This window comes from Vipera berus (assembly GCF_964194415.1).
Source record: "Vipera berus genome assembly, chromosome: 3".
Classification (NCBI taxonomy): domain Eukaryota; kingdom Metazoa; phylum Chordata; class Lepidosauria; order Squamata; family Viperidae; genus Vipera; species Vipera berus.
Window position 1 is genome coordinate 80128338 of NC_138204.1, and position 15680 is coordinate 80144017.

General features: G+C 38.5%; 1 protein-coding gene across 2 annotated transcripts in view; it reads left to right on the forward strand.

Moving 5' to 3' along the window:
- Positions 1-15680, forward strand: part of PRKACB (protein kinase cAMP-activated catalytic subunit beta) — a gene marked incomplete at its 5' end in the record, with an annotated part of 78680 nt that overhangs the window by 44874 nt on the left and 18126 nt on the right. For both annotated transcript variants that reach the window (XM_081324732.1, XM_081324731.1), the window contains 4 exons: positions 7614-7675; positions 10732-10860; positions 13510-13608; positions 15544-15626. In XM_081324732.1, coding sequence (XP_081180858.1) covers positions 7614-7675; positions 10732-10860; positions 13510-13608; positions 15544-15626 — 373 coding nt within the window. The remainder of the gene's footprint in view (positions 1-7613; positions 7676-10731; positions 10861-13509; positions 13609-15543; positions 15627-15680) is intronic.

The following is a 15680-nucleotide window of genomic DNA, read 5'->3' on the forward strand; positions in this document are numbered from 1 at the left end:
AAGGAGATACCAGTACCTTTTGTATTGTTGTCTACAAAACCGTGTGGATATAGCTTTAGCATTAGATAAGTTTGGATGCCAGACTATGAGATCTTTATGTGGACAACATTCCTCTCACTGTTAGGAAGCAATGTGGTAGTTCACAAGTAAACTTCTGAATAATGATGTAGACAGGCCAAACTCCAAACATTGATGGAAACAGAACTGAAAGATGAATTATTGTTGCACAAGTCACAATCAGTCATAACACTGAATGTGAAAAGCATGAACTAAGGAAGTACAAAATTCTGAACGTGGAAATGAAATAAATAAATTGAACTTCTGAGAAATTAATGTATTTGGTGAACTGAAGTATAATCCAGTCACCATATACATATCCAGGAACAGACAGTGGAGCAGTGTAAATTATTGGTGTCAAATATAGAATATTAAAAAGAGTTGATGTACCAGTACACACTTCATACACTTAGTAAAGGTAGTCCTCAACTTACGACCACAATTGACCAAAATGTCTGTTACTAAGTGAGACAGTTGTTAAGTGAATTTTGCCCCATTTTGTGGCCTTTCTTGCCATAGATGTTAAGTAAATCCCTGGAGTTATTAAGTTAGCAACACGGTTGTTAAGTGAATCTGGCTTCCCATTGACTTTGCTTGTTGGAAGGTCAGAAAAAGTAATCACATGTCCCCTGGACACTGCAACCATCATAAATACGATTCATTTGTCAAGTATCTTAATTTTGATCACATGACTGTGGGGATGCTACAACAGTTGTAAAACGGTCATAAGTCACTTTTTTCATGGTTATAGTAACTTCAGTCACCAAATGAACTATTGTAAGTTGAGGATGACCTGTATATGAAAGAGCATCTGAGAATCTAACAGAAAAAACACTTTGTGGAAGAAGAAAAAAGCTGAAAACAATTTCCCCAAAATTGAAAGATATCCAGGTAGCTTTTAGAATAATTAACAAACCCAAGAATTTCTAAGGATGCTTCAGCTTCAAAAACTAAGTTTGGAGAAACGGCGATTCGGAATAGGGAAGATAGTGAGGCAGGGATATGTAAAGGTAAAAGGTTTCCCCTGTCCAGTCGTGTCCGATTCTAGGGGACGGTGCTCATCTCAGTTTCTTAGCCAAGAGACCCCTCATTGACTGAAGATGCCTCTGTGGTTATGTGGCCTGCATGATAATATTCCAAGGCACACAGAATGGTGTTACTTTCCCACCAAAGTGGTACCTATTTATCTACTCAAATTTGCATGCTTTCGAAAAGCTAAGTTAGCAGGAGCTGGGGCAAGTAACAGGAGTTCACCCCATTGCGCAGCGACTGGGTCTTGAACCCGGGCAATCAGCTAGGAGTATTGCATCATTTAATCACACAGAAATAGATGACTGTATTTTTAGCAGTTGCCTATTTGTCTAGTATTCATGTATATAAAGATCATATGTCGAACTCTTTTTCACTACCTAGTATATATCTTGTGGTGGCACGTGGGAGTAATATTTTAAGACAGAATGCACTATAAGGGGGTGGGAGGGATAATCATGACTGTATACTACTTGAATGTTGTTTAATTCCACCCACCCACTTGCACTGCAGAAAGGCAGACTGTTTTTTCATTTCAAAATATGAGTTGTCTGATCAGATATGTGTGTAATTTCTGTGAATTCTGCACAGAATGTGAAGTTCTCTCCCACGTCCCGATGTTGCTTGGCAGCCTTGAAATTTCACCTAGCATTTATTCCTATTTATGCTGTGAGCAAAATGTTAAGTCTGTCCAGTCTGCACAACCATTCTGTGAATGTTGTTTTCTTCTGAGCTTTTCATACAAATTGATTTTGATATTAGTGTGCTTGAATCTGATTGTTCAGATTCCTTATAAAGCTATTAGAGGGTAATTTCTGTAGCAGTATTTAGTGTATAATATTGTACAATTGATGCCTGCACTTGATGTAAAAATTGTTTGTCTTTTTTACAGAAATTCATTTGCTGTTGCCTAGTCCACTCTGGCAACATAAGGGAGGGTTGGTGTATTCTGATATCCATTCCTAGGAAAGAAAGGAATGGAGACAAGAACATGATAAGAATTAATCTAATTTTTATATATCACATGTGGAAGATGTGTAAATCCCTTTTCTCTTTCTTCTTTCTTTTCTTCACACATGTGTGGGTGAATACTCCTGCAAATCCTTGGCGAAAACTTTAGAAATCTTTGGTATGGTCATTTTTCATTAGAACCCAGAGTCATTGACTATATTACAAAATTATTAAATGGGGAAATTACAGTTATCCTAATTTTTAGTAAATTTCACAAAGTTTATAGTAAATTTTGGGGGAAAAATATGAAATGTGCATCAGATAGAAAATTTATAGTAGAATTATCTTTACACTTAAAAAGACCATGGATTTTACATAATACCGCCCTTTTAAAATAAGTAGATAATACCAACTAATAAAATGACTTATTTCTCTTCTGATTTTGGTTGAAGGACTTTAATCATTTGATGTTAGATTAGGTTGTTCCTAAATTCCTAATGTAAAAGAATTAATATTTATCTTTCTACTCTTTTCAAATATAAACATATAGAAATGCAAAGTGAAATCTAAAAATAATTATAGGCAGAAGAAATAAAGCAGAAATAATTTGAAACTTTCAAAGGCACACCTTAAAATCATCCATATTAAAATCATTTCTTCTTCTTCGGTTTATTTCTTTGTTGTTGCAACTTAAAATTAAACACCTGCAAAATTATTTGCAGTTTGACTCATGTCATATCTCTTAAAAGACTATTTAGCATAGCGCAAACTATCAAAAATGGAGCAAATTTTTAACTTTAGACTTTCTTAAATGAAGGATTATGAAACAAGCCCGTTTGAAGTACTCATTAAGTGATTTTAATATGTAGGGAGGACAAAATATTTCCTAAAATATGCGTGCTGCAGATTGTAAAACCACTAACTCTAAATTTAGTTCAGAAACACATTGACAGCTTATATAGTTGCAGTATTAGCTACTGCTAATATTAAATAAAATTCTAAAAGATATTTTATTAAACACACATTCTGAGGCCACCACTATACAAACCAGCATCAAGAATCCAGATTCAAAATGTTCTTAGTATATTGGCAAGTATCAGCCATTGAAGTCTTTAGTTGCCATTTTTGATCTTAAAATTTCAACAATTTAATCTATAGGATATTTAACAGCCCTGTACAAAATAACCAAAAAAGGGTGATTTCCAGCAGGCAGTAAGTATTAAGAACAAAGCATGTTTTCCCCAGAAATTTTGAAAGCAGCTGAAAAGTTTTCAAGATTTGCACAGCTACTTCAGAGGCTGCTTCCCAAATAGAAAGCGGAACAGAATGGCTATCAGTATAGATATAATATATATGAGACAGTTGGGAGCAGCTTAGAAACAACTGCACACCTGAAAAAGGTGCAGCAGTTTCTTTTAACGATTCAAAGAAAGATGCTTTGAGCATGTCCTGTGCTTTTTTTTAAAGGATTTAACTTATTTACCATACTTCAAAATTTTTATCTCAGATAATAGATCTTTTCACTGCAGAAAATTATTTAAGACAGGAATCTAAAAATTGCACAATTCGCTTAAAAAGCAGTAACAGTGTAGATTGCCTTTTGCTGCTATTTCTAAAGAAAACAATTTACTATGCAAGTTATGATGCAATATAGATGTGTGTAATGTTCAAAAGGAACATTGTTCCTGTTTAGTTTTTTTTATATATACAGGTGAAACTCGAAAAATTAGAATATCGTGCAAAAGTTCATTTATTTCAGTAATGCAACTTAAAAGGGGAAACTAATATATGAGATAGACTCATTACATGCAAAGCAAGATAGTTCAAGCCGTGATTTGTCATAATTGTGATGATTATGGCTTACAGCTCATGAAAACCCCAAATCCACAATCCCAGAAAATTAGAATATTGTGAAAAGGTGCAATATTCTAGGCTCAAAGTGTCCCACTCTAATCAGCTAACTAAGCCATAACACCTGCAAAGGGTTCCTGAGCCTTTAAATGGTCCCTCAGTCTGGTTCAGTAGGAATCACAATCATGGGGAAGACTGCTGACCTGACAGTTGTGCAGAAAACCATCATTGACACACTCCATAAGGAGGGAAAGCCTCAAAAGGTAATTGCAAAAGACGTTGGATGTTCCCAAAGTGCTGTATCAAAGCACATTAATAGAAAGTTATGTGGAAGGGAAAAGTGTGGAAGAAAAAGGTGCACAAGCAGCAGGGATGACCGCAGCCTGGAGAGGATTGTCAGGAAAAGGCCATTCGAAAGTGTTGGGGACTTTCACAAGGAGTGGACTGAGGCTGGAGTCAGTGCATCAAGAGCCACCACACACAGACGGATCCTGGACATGGGCTTCAAATGTCGTATTCCTCTTGTCAAGCCGCTCCTGAACAACAAACAACATCAGAAGCGTCTTACCTGGGCTAAAGAAAAACAGACCTGGTTTGTTGCTCAGTGGTCCAAAGTCCTCTTTTCTGATGAGAGCAACTTTTGCATCTCATTTGGAAACCAAGGACCCAGAGTCTGGAGGAAGAATGGAGAGGCACACACTGCAAGATGCTTGAAGTCCAGTGTGAAGTTTCCACAGTCTGTGTTGATTTGGGGAGCCATGTCATCTGCTGGTGTTGGTCCATTGTGCTTCATTAAGTCCAGGGTCAACGCAGCCGTCTACCAGGAGATTTTGGAGCACTTCATGCTTCCTTCCGCAGACGAGCTTTATGGGGATGCTGACTTCATTTTCCAGCAGGACTTGGCACCTCTCCACACTGCCAAAAGCACCAAAACCTGGTTCAATGACCGTGGGATTACTGTGCTTGATTGGCCAGCAAACTCGCCTGACCTGAACCCCATAGAGAATCTATGGGACATTGCCAAGAAAAAGATGAGAGACATGAGACTGAACAATGCAGAAGAGCTGGAGGCCGCTATTGTAGCATCCTGGTCTTCCATAACACCTCAGCAGTGCCACAGGCTGATAGCTTTCATGCCACGCCATATTGAGGCAGTAATTGCTGCAAAAGGGGCCCAAACCAAGTACTGAGTACATATGCATGCTTATACTTTTCAGAGGTCCGATATTGTTCTATTTACACTCCTTGTTTTATTGATTGCATGTAATATTCTAATTTTCTGAGATTGTGGATTTGGGGTTTTCATGAGCTGTACGCCATAATCATCACAATTATAACAAATCATGGCTTGAACTATGTTGCTTTGCATGTAATGAGTCTATCTCATATATTAGTTTCCCCTTTTAAGTTGCATTATTGAAATAAATGAACTTTTGCACGATATTCTAATTTTTCGAGTTTCACCTGTATATATAAAAATCTCACTTAACTACATTGTTGTTTACCAGATTGATGTTTCTCAACTTTAAACAACTTTAAGACAATCTCTGCAACCTCTGGGGAATTCTGGGAGTTGAAGTCCATACCAATTTAAGTTGCTAAAGTTAAAAAACACTGGGCTGCTATAGGTGAAAGTCATTTCTGCAATAAGCTTTATGATTAATTATAGGTATGATTCAACCAGTGACTCATCTTAACGCATTTCTGTTTGATCATTCACATCATAGCAGAACCCAGTACAGGAAAACAGTTGAGTGTCATTCTCAAGTGTCCAGATTTTCATTAAGGACATGGGATTGTTATCCTTCTGATTGGAGACAATGGATAGAAATGTCTTATTTGCTCACTATTACAATGTTTACATTCACTTTAATGAAAGATATTACATCCCTTGAGAGGGCAGAACAGTAAGTGAATTTTCACAGCATTCCCACTTTACCTGACCAAGCCTGTTTAGCTGTAAATAAAATTTGTGAACCCCTCCACTCTAAATTGTTGATAGCCCTTATGGGATTGCAAACTACAGTATATCTTAAGAACCCCTGCTAAAGGTGTATTTCAGATAATCTGGATGGCCATTTAGGCCAGCAAATTTTTTTACAAAGCTTTGACCTTTCCTGAAAAGGTTACACTTGCCTAAGGTACCAGAACTTTTAGCAATATTCATTAATGCATTATGTTACTACATGGGTTTTCCATTTATGCACTATTTGAAGTGGCTTATGGCAGTTAAAATACAAATGCAGGAATAAATACAATTAAAGAAAATCACAACCAGTTTATTAAAATTCAAATAATTCAAGTTAAACGTTTGATGCAAGAGGTGATATTTTTATATTTTCCTAAATAACTGGGAGAATTAAAGCCAAATCCATGTCCCTGAAGAGCAGATTCCATAATCTGGGGAGAAGGGAATCTACACGGGAGAAGGCAGTCTCCCAGACAGCAAATAGGCGATCTTCTGGGGGGGGAGGGGGGGAGAAGAGAGTTTAAAAGGCTTTTCCAACTGATATCTAAGTATTCTGACAATCACTAAATGATTTAAGACTCTAAAGTCCATATCAACATCTTACATTATGCCGGTCAGTTAATTGGCAATTAACCCAGAACTGCTGTATGTAAACCAGCGGTAACCAGTTGGAGTTTGTAGACACTTTTTAAGATTCTATGGAAAAATGTACTGCAAAAAGTCAGGAGAAAGACAGTCATTGATGCCACCTGGAGGCTTATCTGTGTCGTCACAGGATAAGCCTACAGGTGGCATCAACCACTGGCTAAAAGAATACAAATGAACAGCTGTCTGCAAGGAATATAAATCCTTCCATTCCTCACCATCCAGTCAGAGCTGAAGAAGCTGCTTGGATGAGAAGCAAAATGGCTTCAAAGAGAAAGTCCAGTTGCCTTGTGAAAAGGCACTTTTGGGACACGGATACAGTAACATTCTGTTTTATTTCTAAAAAAAATTCTGCACCAACATTTCACCACAGCTTGTCTACTTCCTATAAAAGTTTAAATAGAATTGTCCCTATCCCACCCCTCCGTCCACTCATTTGATTGTCCCAGATTAGTAGAATCAATCAAGTGCTTTGCCTGGAGATATCAAGTACCCTTTATGTAGAAGTGCAAAATCTTATCGGTTTAGTTAATAATGATATTTAAAGGCTCTTTTTTTCCAGAAGACAAGTCAGATTGAACGACCGTATTATCTGTGCACATTTTATACAGCCGTGATCTTTCTTGAAATGCAAAATTAGTAATCCAAGGTAGTCTCTGACTGTGGGCATTTCTAATGTGCAATTTTGTAACCTCCTAGTTTGCCTTTGCTTGCAATACTGCAATGCTATGCACTTGATTCCTCAGCTTGCAAAAACAGCCGTTAAGTGACAATAATGCACTGTAGCAAGAATTGCTTACTTTTGAAGTATCAACAGATTTAAAAAAAAATGCCTCCTCTGTGAGAGTTCTGAACCACATTCAGTTCTGCTTGTATGTTACAGTGGTGTGGCCTGTTAGATTTAAATTAGTTTAAGCAAAATGTGCTAAAATTTATATTGTAATTCATAATTTTTAGAGAGCTGTTTAGAACTCCTATAGAAATTTTGCTTTTTATTTGTGGATTTTTCTCCCCCCCCCAGCATTTCTTGAAACAGCTTTAAATAATTTTGAAGCGTTCTACATTTTTGTGAGTTGAACCCAACAGTTTCGTTTTTGTTTTCTGATTTCAGTGAAAGAATTTCTAGCCAAAGCCAAAGAAGATTTTTTAAGAAAATGGGAAAGTCCTGCTCAGGTAAAGAAATAATTTAATGTCACTCATTGTTTATCTATTTAGGAATAGATAAAATCTCTTATATAATTAATGTACTGTATTATACTAATAAACTCCAAGAAGAACAATGGATATAGTGCTAAATGCTAACAGTTGTCACCATTTCATATGTCTTATTTTATATACACATTCTGATGCTGATTCTCAGTTTTGTTTAAAATCCATGTTTGCTGTAAAACCTTTGGGCAAATAAACATTTTTGCTGATTACTTTTTGCACACATATATTGTATGGCACGATTTTTATTCTATCTCTGTAGCACATAGTGTTCCAATGTATTTGTTCAAATTTAAACCTCGTGAATTTAGTGTTTTGTTGAGGCAAGTCGATATATTTCAACTCTTTCTATAAAATACGATCCGGTAGAGAAGCGAATAAGCATATGGGTAAATATTTGGGTTCTTAAACTGTTCACTGCAGTCCTACTGAAGTTATCAGATTGATGATGGCATAGCAGTGGGAGAAAACATCCGCCTCTGAAATGATGATCATTAATGTTCGCAGCAGAAGCAAAACTTTGCCACATTGCCAATTGAAGCATACATCTGTATTCCCTCCAGGATTAAGGGGCACAAATGAGGGTAAAAATAAATCTTATTGTTACAGCAAGAGACAGTCCACCATTCCCACCCACCTCACAGAAGCTGGTAATTAAAGCCAGATGGTCCCATTTCTACTGAGACCAGCCAGGTCTTAGTAAGACACATAAACTTGGCACTCTCCTCCAAGATAATGTCATGTGGGAGCAACTTTGTTATACGTCAGTCTGTCATTCAAAAGCAACAACTGAAGTCCAGTGCCACTAAAGAATCCAGTAGCCATGCACTGAGCATAGAAACTGAGGACTGGGCAGTGGGACCATTTTCAAACAGCAGACCCAGTATCCTTCTGCCCATCACTGTTGAGGTCGTCCTGTCTACCTCCTCAACTCCCACCCTTTGCATTCACTCACACACCAAGGACACATCATTGATCTCTCCCCACCCACCCTCCCCGCAAACAAATTAAACTCAGCAGCCCATCCTGGCCCACGGGGAACTCAGCCACCCTCAGTCATACCTGCCAAAACACTATGCGGCCTCAGGAAGGATAAGCTTCCACAGGGGAAAAAAGAGCACCCCAGGGCCCCATTCCACTCAAGTCTTGCAGTGTTGCCTCAACATGGTGGGAGATGTTCCTGGGAAGGATGAGTGAGGAATGAGCATATATTCCCAGTAGGGACAACCAAGATGTGAAGGTCGGCCCAACTGCCAGCTAAAGTAAGCAGGTGCCTACCATGTTTCCCCTAGCTTGATTTTTGGGGGTGGGCCCAAAAAAGCTGTAGTTTGGAGGCAAGGCACACGCCTAGAAATCAAGCTAAGGTGAGGGTGTGGAGCTGCCTCATGCGCCCCGCACCCACTTACCTTGCAGCCAGGCCTCTCCTCACTGGCCCACTTCTTCTCCGGCATCCCCAGGTCTGCATTTCGCAGTCAGAGGCCTTTCTGGAAGGCCACTGCAGCCAAGAACTAAGCTATGGATTCAATCCGTAACACGGTTCTGCAAGGCCTCTGCAGCCAAGAACCGAGCTATGGATTGAATCCATTGCTCGGTTATCAGCTGCAGAGGCCTTCCGGAAAGGCCTCTGACGGTGAAATGCAGGCCCAAGCTCCATTCTGAGCTGCAGAATGAAACTGCTCCTTCAGCTACAGAAGAAGTGAGCCAGCTGGGTGGGGCTGTCGGTGCCAATGGTAAGTGGAAAAGACGCCTCCCCCCAAAAAATAAGGTGTGGTACCTTTTTTGGAGACAAAAAATAATAATAAGAAGAAGACCTGGTCTTATTTTTAGGGAAACACAGTATATTGGCTAACAGTGATATAGGAAGATTTTATTTATTTATTTATTATTGGGACTTATATGCCACCCTATCTCCCGAAGGACTCAGGGCGGCTAACAACAATAACATACAATAAATACAGAAGTTAAGATAAAATTAAAATTAAAGGCCTCTGTACAATAAATTAAAATTAAAATTAAAATAAATTAAAATTAGAGTTAAAAATTAAAAACATAATTAAAATCCCTGTCAGTCCAGGTCAGCCAGGTGGAAAAGGAGTGTTTTGAGGCCGCGGCGAAAGGACTGGAGATCTGGGGCCATCCGAAGCTCATGGGGGAGCTGGTTCCACAGGGCTGGCGCTCCCACAGAGAAGGCTCTCCCCCTGGGGGTCGCCAGCCGACATTGTCTAACCGACGGTACCCTGAGGAGATGCTATCTATGCAGTTGCTAGGAGTCAAAAACAACTTGATGGCACGTAATCACCTTTCCCACCCCTGGTAAATGGAGCAAGCCCTCAAGCTAGCATCCATCAACCACCACACCAACTAATACAGTCCAGGAGGCCTAGGTCAGCAGTGCTTCCATAGGGTGTGGGGGTGCTTCACAGCCTCAGTGCTCATGACCTCAGCAAGCGTTTCCATCTTCCTTTTCACGCTTAAGATCTATATTATTTAAACAGGTAGGCAGAAGCTGAGCTGGTCTGCGTGTTCAGCATACATAAATATATTCTTCTATGCAACGTGTCCTTGATACTTCTTTCTCAATGGGTAGTAAATTTAACAGAGCTCCAGCACTGTACAAAATGTATCACCATTTAATCAATACCTTTTGGCTACATGAGATAGAAATATTAGCTAGTACTGATTACTGTTCCCATTTGGAAACACAAAAGCTGCTTTGTACTTCATTTATCTGTTCATTCACCTGTTCTACTTGGGATATTTTTTCTGTTTCTGAGTAATATTGGCACTGAGAATCAGTTGTTTACAATTTCATGCGTAAGGCTTTCTGCACTACCCAAAGATTTTAGATCGTAAGAACTTCTACAGGCATAACAGGTGTTCTGTTTCCAAAAATTCCCTTTTCTCTGCAGTAGGCATAGGTGCTACCCTGCTTAATAAATTATATGTATATTTAATTGAATGAATTACTGTTGTCATAACCGTTTAAACTTAGGATATTTTAACTGTTTTTGCTAATATAGAATACGGCTGGGTTAGATGACTTCGAGAGGCTTAAAACCCTTGGAACTGGATCATTTGGCAGAGTCATGCTGGTGAAACACAAATCTACAGAACAGTATTATGCAATGAAGATACTGGATAAACAAAAAGTTGGTATTTTTATGGCAGTTTACTTAATTCTGTATTCACCAATATGTATGTGATGTTTCTCTGCAAAGCTGGGGTTCAGGTGGGATACAAACTTCATTGTTGTTTGCATGCCTCTTGAAGACTATTTCCTGCGCTAGTTCAGCTCAGTGCAAATCCTGCTAGGTTGCTTTGTGCAGGAAGAATGGCGTACCGACTGCTCTAGAGATACATACAGCACATGCTGAGTGTTCTCCATTGATTGTGTTTTACAGAGAGCATTGGTCAAGTGCCTTGTTCAGCTGTGACTCAGATTACTGTTTGAGAAATAACGTCTGAGAGGACTAGAGATAAATCTGAACAAGCAATAAGTAGACAGTGCGAATGGAAAAAATATGGTATTTTTTAAAAATTGAATCTTGAGGGTTGTTCTTATTACAGCACACGCCTTGCAGTTACGAGTATGTAGTATTACGTTATTACTTAATGGAAGAAATAGTATTATTCTGCAACATTTCCCCCCCCCCTCCAAAATAGCAACAGAGACAGTTACTAGCCCCTGAGACAAGTTTCTCCCCTCCCCATTTTGTAATACTTAAGGATGGAGTTTTTTATTGGTAAAAGGAATATAAGAGAGGATGTTGATATTTAGGTTCAGTACTAACCATGTTGCAAATTTTAATAGATTGTTACAGATCCCGGAAAGAAAATTAGGGGAAATCCAAAGCTAACTACTGTGGAAACTCACTTTTACCCCAGTATCAGAGTAGATATGCTAGGCAGGGGTGCCAGTACAGGGCATTGATCTGGACAGTACAGTTCCTAAACAATGTTCAAGCTAGTATGTTGGTTGCAATAGAGTTTGTATTTTGGGCAGAAAGGGTAGAAAGGAATTGTTTTAAAAAGGGAAAGGAAGGAAAAGGATTTAAAAAAGGAAAAAGAAGATGCTCCTCCTCCACCCAGCATAGTTTGATCAAGGCATTTGATTTGTCTTAAGGCTATAACTGGCTCAGGAATTCTGGGAGTTGAAATCCACGCATCATAAAAGAGCCAAGGTTGCCTGCCCCTGCCGTAGCAGGAGGAATCCTTTTTTACATATCAGAAATAATGAATATTCAGGGGGGAAAATGCAATATTTAACAATAAACTTTTGTGTAACGTCATATCATTTTAAAGCATCTGTGTTTAGACCAGGGTTAGGCAATCTTGGCTCTTTTATGACTCGTGGACTTCAACTCCCAGAATTCCTGAGCCAGCATAGCTAGCTCAGGAATTCTGGGAGTTGAAGTCCACGTGTCATAAAAGAGCCAAGGTTGCCTACCCTGGTTTAGACTGAATAATATTGGTGTAAGTCTGCTGTGTGTGTTTGTGTGTGTGTTTGTGTATTTTAGCAAATGAATACTCTTTGATGTAAGCATTTGAAGTGAACTAGTTGCTGATTAACTATTGTCATATCATTTCCACCCTAACGTAAATGACAGTTGTTTAACTGACGTTCACATTTCATTTGCCACAGAATAATTTTATTTCAGAAAGATATCCCTTTGTGATAAGTGCCAGTTTGGGGCAGTTGCTAGTTAAGGCACCAGACTAGAAACTGGGAGAGCATGAATTCTAATCCTGCCTTAAAGACAAAGCCAGTTGGGTGGCCTTGGGCCAGTCACACAGTCTCAGCTCTAAAAAGGAGGCAGTGGCAAACCACTTCAAAATATGCCCCCCCCCCAAAAAAAAAAACAACAACAAAACCCTGCTGGGATTTGTCCGGGTAATCTCCAGACATCAACACTGACTTGATGGCACAAAATGAAACAAACATGAAAGAAAATTAAGTATTGACAGCTGATAAATTAAATGTAAATATCAGCAAAGGAATCATTGTAAAACTGTAACAAAAACAAGATGTCATTCCACATTCATGGGACGTAGGACTACCAGACACTGCTTTATCTTGTCTAGCCTGAATCAGGCTACTCCCACTTTCAGATACTGTTTGCTCGTGTAATTAGCATTAGAGTTGAGATTATTCTTCGTGTGGGTATTTTCCAGTGATTCAGTTTCGAACCAAGAGCCCAAAACTTATTGTTATCATCATCTTCACCACCACCACCACCACCATCATCCACTCTTTCTCCCTGAAGATACTCCCATATCCAAATGGTTACAGTTTAACTAAGAGAGTAATATGAAAGACATAGTTTTATGTAAGTTTTTTGTGGATATGAGGTGTTGTTGTTTTTTTAACTTTATATGATACGCATGAAATGAACTTTCTAAACTCTCACTGTAACTTGTTGCAAGCATTCACAAACTGTATTCCCCAACGTTTTTGGCACCAGGGACCAGTTTCATGGAAGACAATTTTCCCATGGACCTGGGGGAGGCGGGGGCAGGGGAATAGTTTGGTTTCACTTGCTCACGTGCCACTCACCTCCAGCTCTGGAGCCTAGTTCCTAACAGGCCACAGAGTGGTACTGATCCGTGGTCCGGGGGGGGGGGTTAGGGATCACTGCATTGAGCCGCTTATAAAATGCAAACTGAATCATCATATTCATCAGAAAATAACATTATTTGAATTTGGAACTGAATTCATTATCATCTTTTAGAACTGATCTTTTCCTTGTTTTACTAAATGTTCTGTTTTGAATTCTTTCTAAAATGGACTTTGTTCTTAGGTGGTTAAACTGAAGCAAATAGAACACACACTGAATGAAAAAAGAATATTACAAGCAGTGAACTTTCCTTTTCTCGTAAGATTGGAGTATTCTTTTAAGGTAATAACTGGATTAGAAAGTAATACTTTTTTCTAGCATAATTTGTCTTATAGTACCCAGTGGGTGCCGCCTTGTTCATAAAAGTTTATTTCCCCAATAAGACTGGTGCAAAGATAATTTAAGATGCTCACTTGTTAAAAGTAGATGTTAAATGTTTCACTAATTTAATCACATAGAAAACTTGCAAGTTTTACAGATTGAACAAGTCAGTTTAATAAAATAGAGAAATTCCTTCTTTGGTCATATTCATGCATCACTATTTAAATAAAAATATGGGCTTTGTAAACCAGAATGTGGAAAAGTAATGTGCTGTTGCATCTATCTATATCTATATCTATATCTATATCGATCGATCGATCGATATATAGATATATATACCTATATACATATCTCTCTCTCTCCCTCTCTCTCTCTCCCCCCCTCTCTTTCTCTCTCTCTCTCTCTCTCTCTCTATCTATCTATCTATCTATATATCCAAAACTGGTATTATCAGTTAAGTGCTCTTGATAAACTAGTTGTTATAAATTAATGTGTGTTTATAATTCATGTTTGTTTAGATATTTTTAAATTGGGTTTAATTTTAAATACAGTTTGAAGTTGCCTTGTTTCAGGTAGTAAAATGACAAAAGAGCCAGTTAATAGACCCACTTTGGTGTAGTGATTAAGGTACCAGGCTGGAAACCAGGAAGATGTTGAGTTCTAGTTCTGCTTCGCCATGAAAGCCAACTGGGTGGCCTTGAACCAGCCTCACTTTCTCAGTCCAACTCACCTCACAGGGTTATTGTTCGGGGAAAATAGGAAGAAGAGAGTGTGTTGGATATGTTCACTGCCTTGAGATATTTGTAAAAATAATGAAGGCGGGATAGAATTAAAATATAAATAGAAAACATAAGTGGCTCTGATAGTGGTATAGGAAGCAGGGAGAATATAACCCCATGGCTTATTTAAAATAAATGTGTTATAAAATCCATCACCATGGATTTTGCTATGGTATGGGGGATAACACTGAATGGAATTTATTAGCAATTGTCCTAGTTTTAAAAAAAATGGAATAATTTTCATTGCATACAGTAATATAGCAAAGAATGGCATCAGAAAAAAATTAAATTCTCCCACCAAATATTTAAATGTAACTGTACATAAATTAAAATTACATACAGGCAGTCTTCGCAACAAAGGTGGCTGCAACTAGAATTTCCCTCACTAATCACTGTGGTGCTAACGCACAACATCACATGATCACACAGCACTTCTGGCTATCATCATTAAGTGAGCGCCGCACTGTTGTTAAGCAGGATGCCCTGCGGTTGCCACTTGTGAACGCCTGCCAGCTTCTGCATTGACTTTGTTTTCGGAAGCCAGCAGGAACACCCCAAATGGCAATCACATAACCAGAGGATGCTGCAACATCGTATTTGCAAGCCAGTTGTTAGCCATCACAGCCATGTGACCACAGGGGCACTGTAACAGCCACAGTTGTGAGGACCAGTTATAAATGCCACTCAATCAGCACCATTCGTAGAGTTACTGAATGAGTTGTTGTTAAACGAGGTCTATCTGTCTTATCTGTAGTTGTGTACAAAATCTCTATGGGATAAGAGTTGTTGTGAGGAAAAATACATTGTTTTTATATGTACAGTATTTTCCCCCTAAATCTGTAGAATTTTTCTCATGCACACACACACACACACACACACACACACACACACTACTGCCATTATTGCTATTTGTGTCCTTCTGTTGGGAATAATGGAGTAAGGCTGGTTAATTTTAATTCAGCCAGGTATTCTCTGTTTCACCCTGCTCTTCCCCTCCCCCCCCCACATTCAGTGTTCAGAAACATTGAGTGCTTAAATAACCTGTTTGCCAGAAATATATTTGGATCTTTTAAAGTATATCTACAATTTCAATTATCTATGCTTCTCTATATTTTAGGACAATTCCAATTTATATATGGTTATGGAATATGTTCCTGGAGGGGAAATGTTCTCACATTTAAGAAGAATTGGAAGGTTCAGGTAAGAATGAACAAATCAAGTTATTTTGAAAAGAATATACTGTCATTCCTAAAT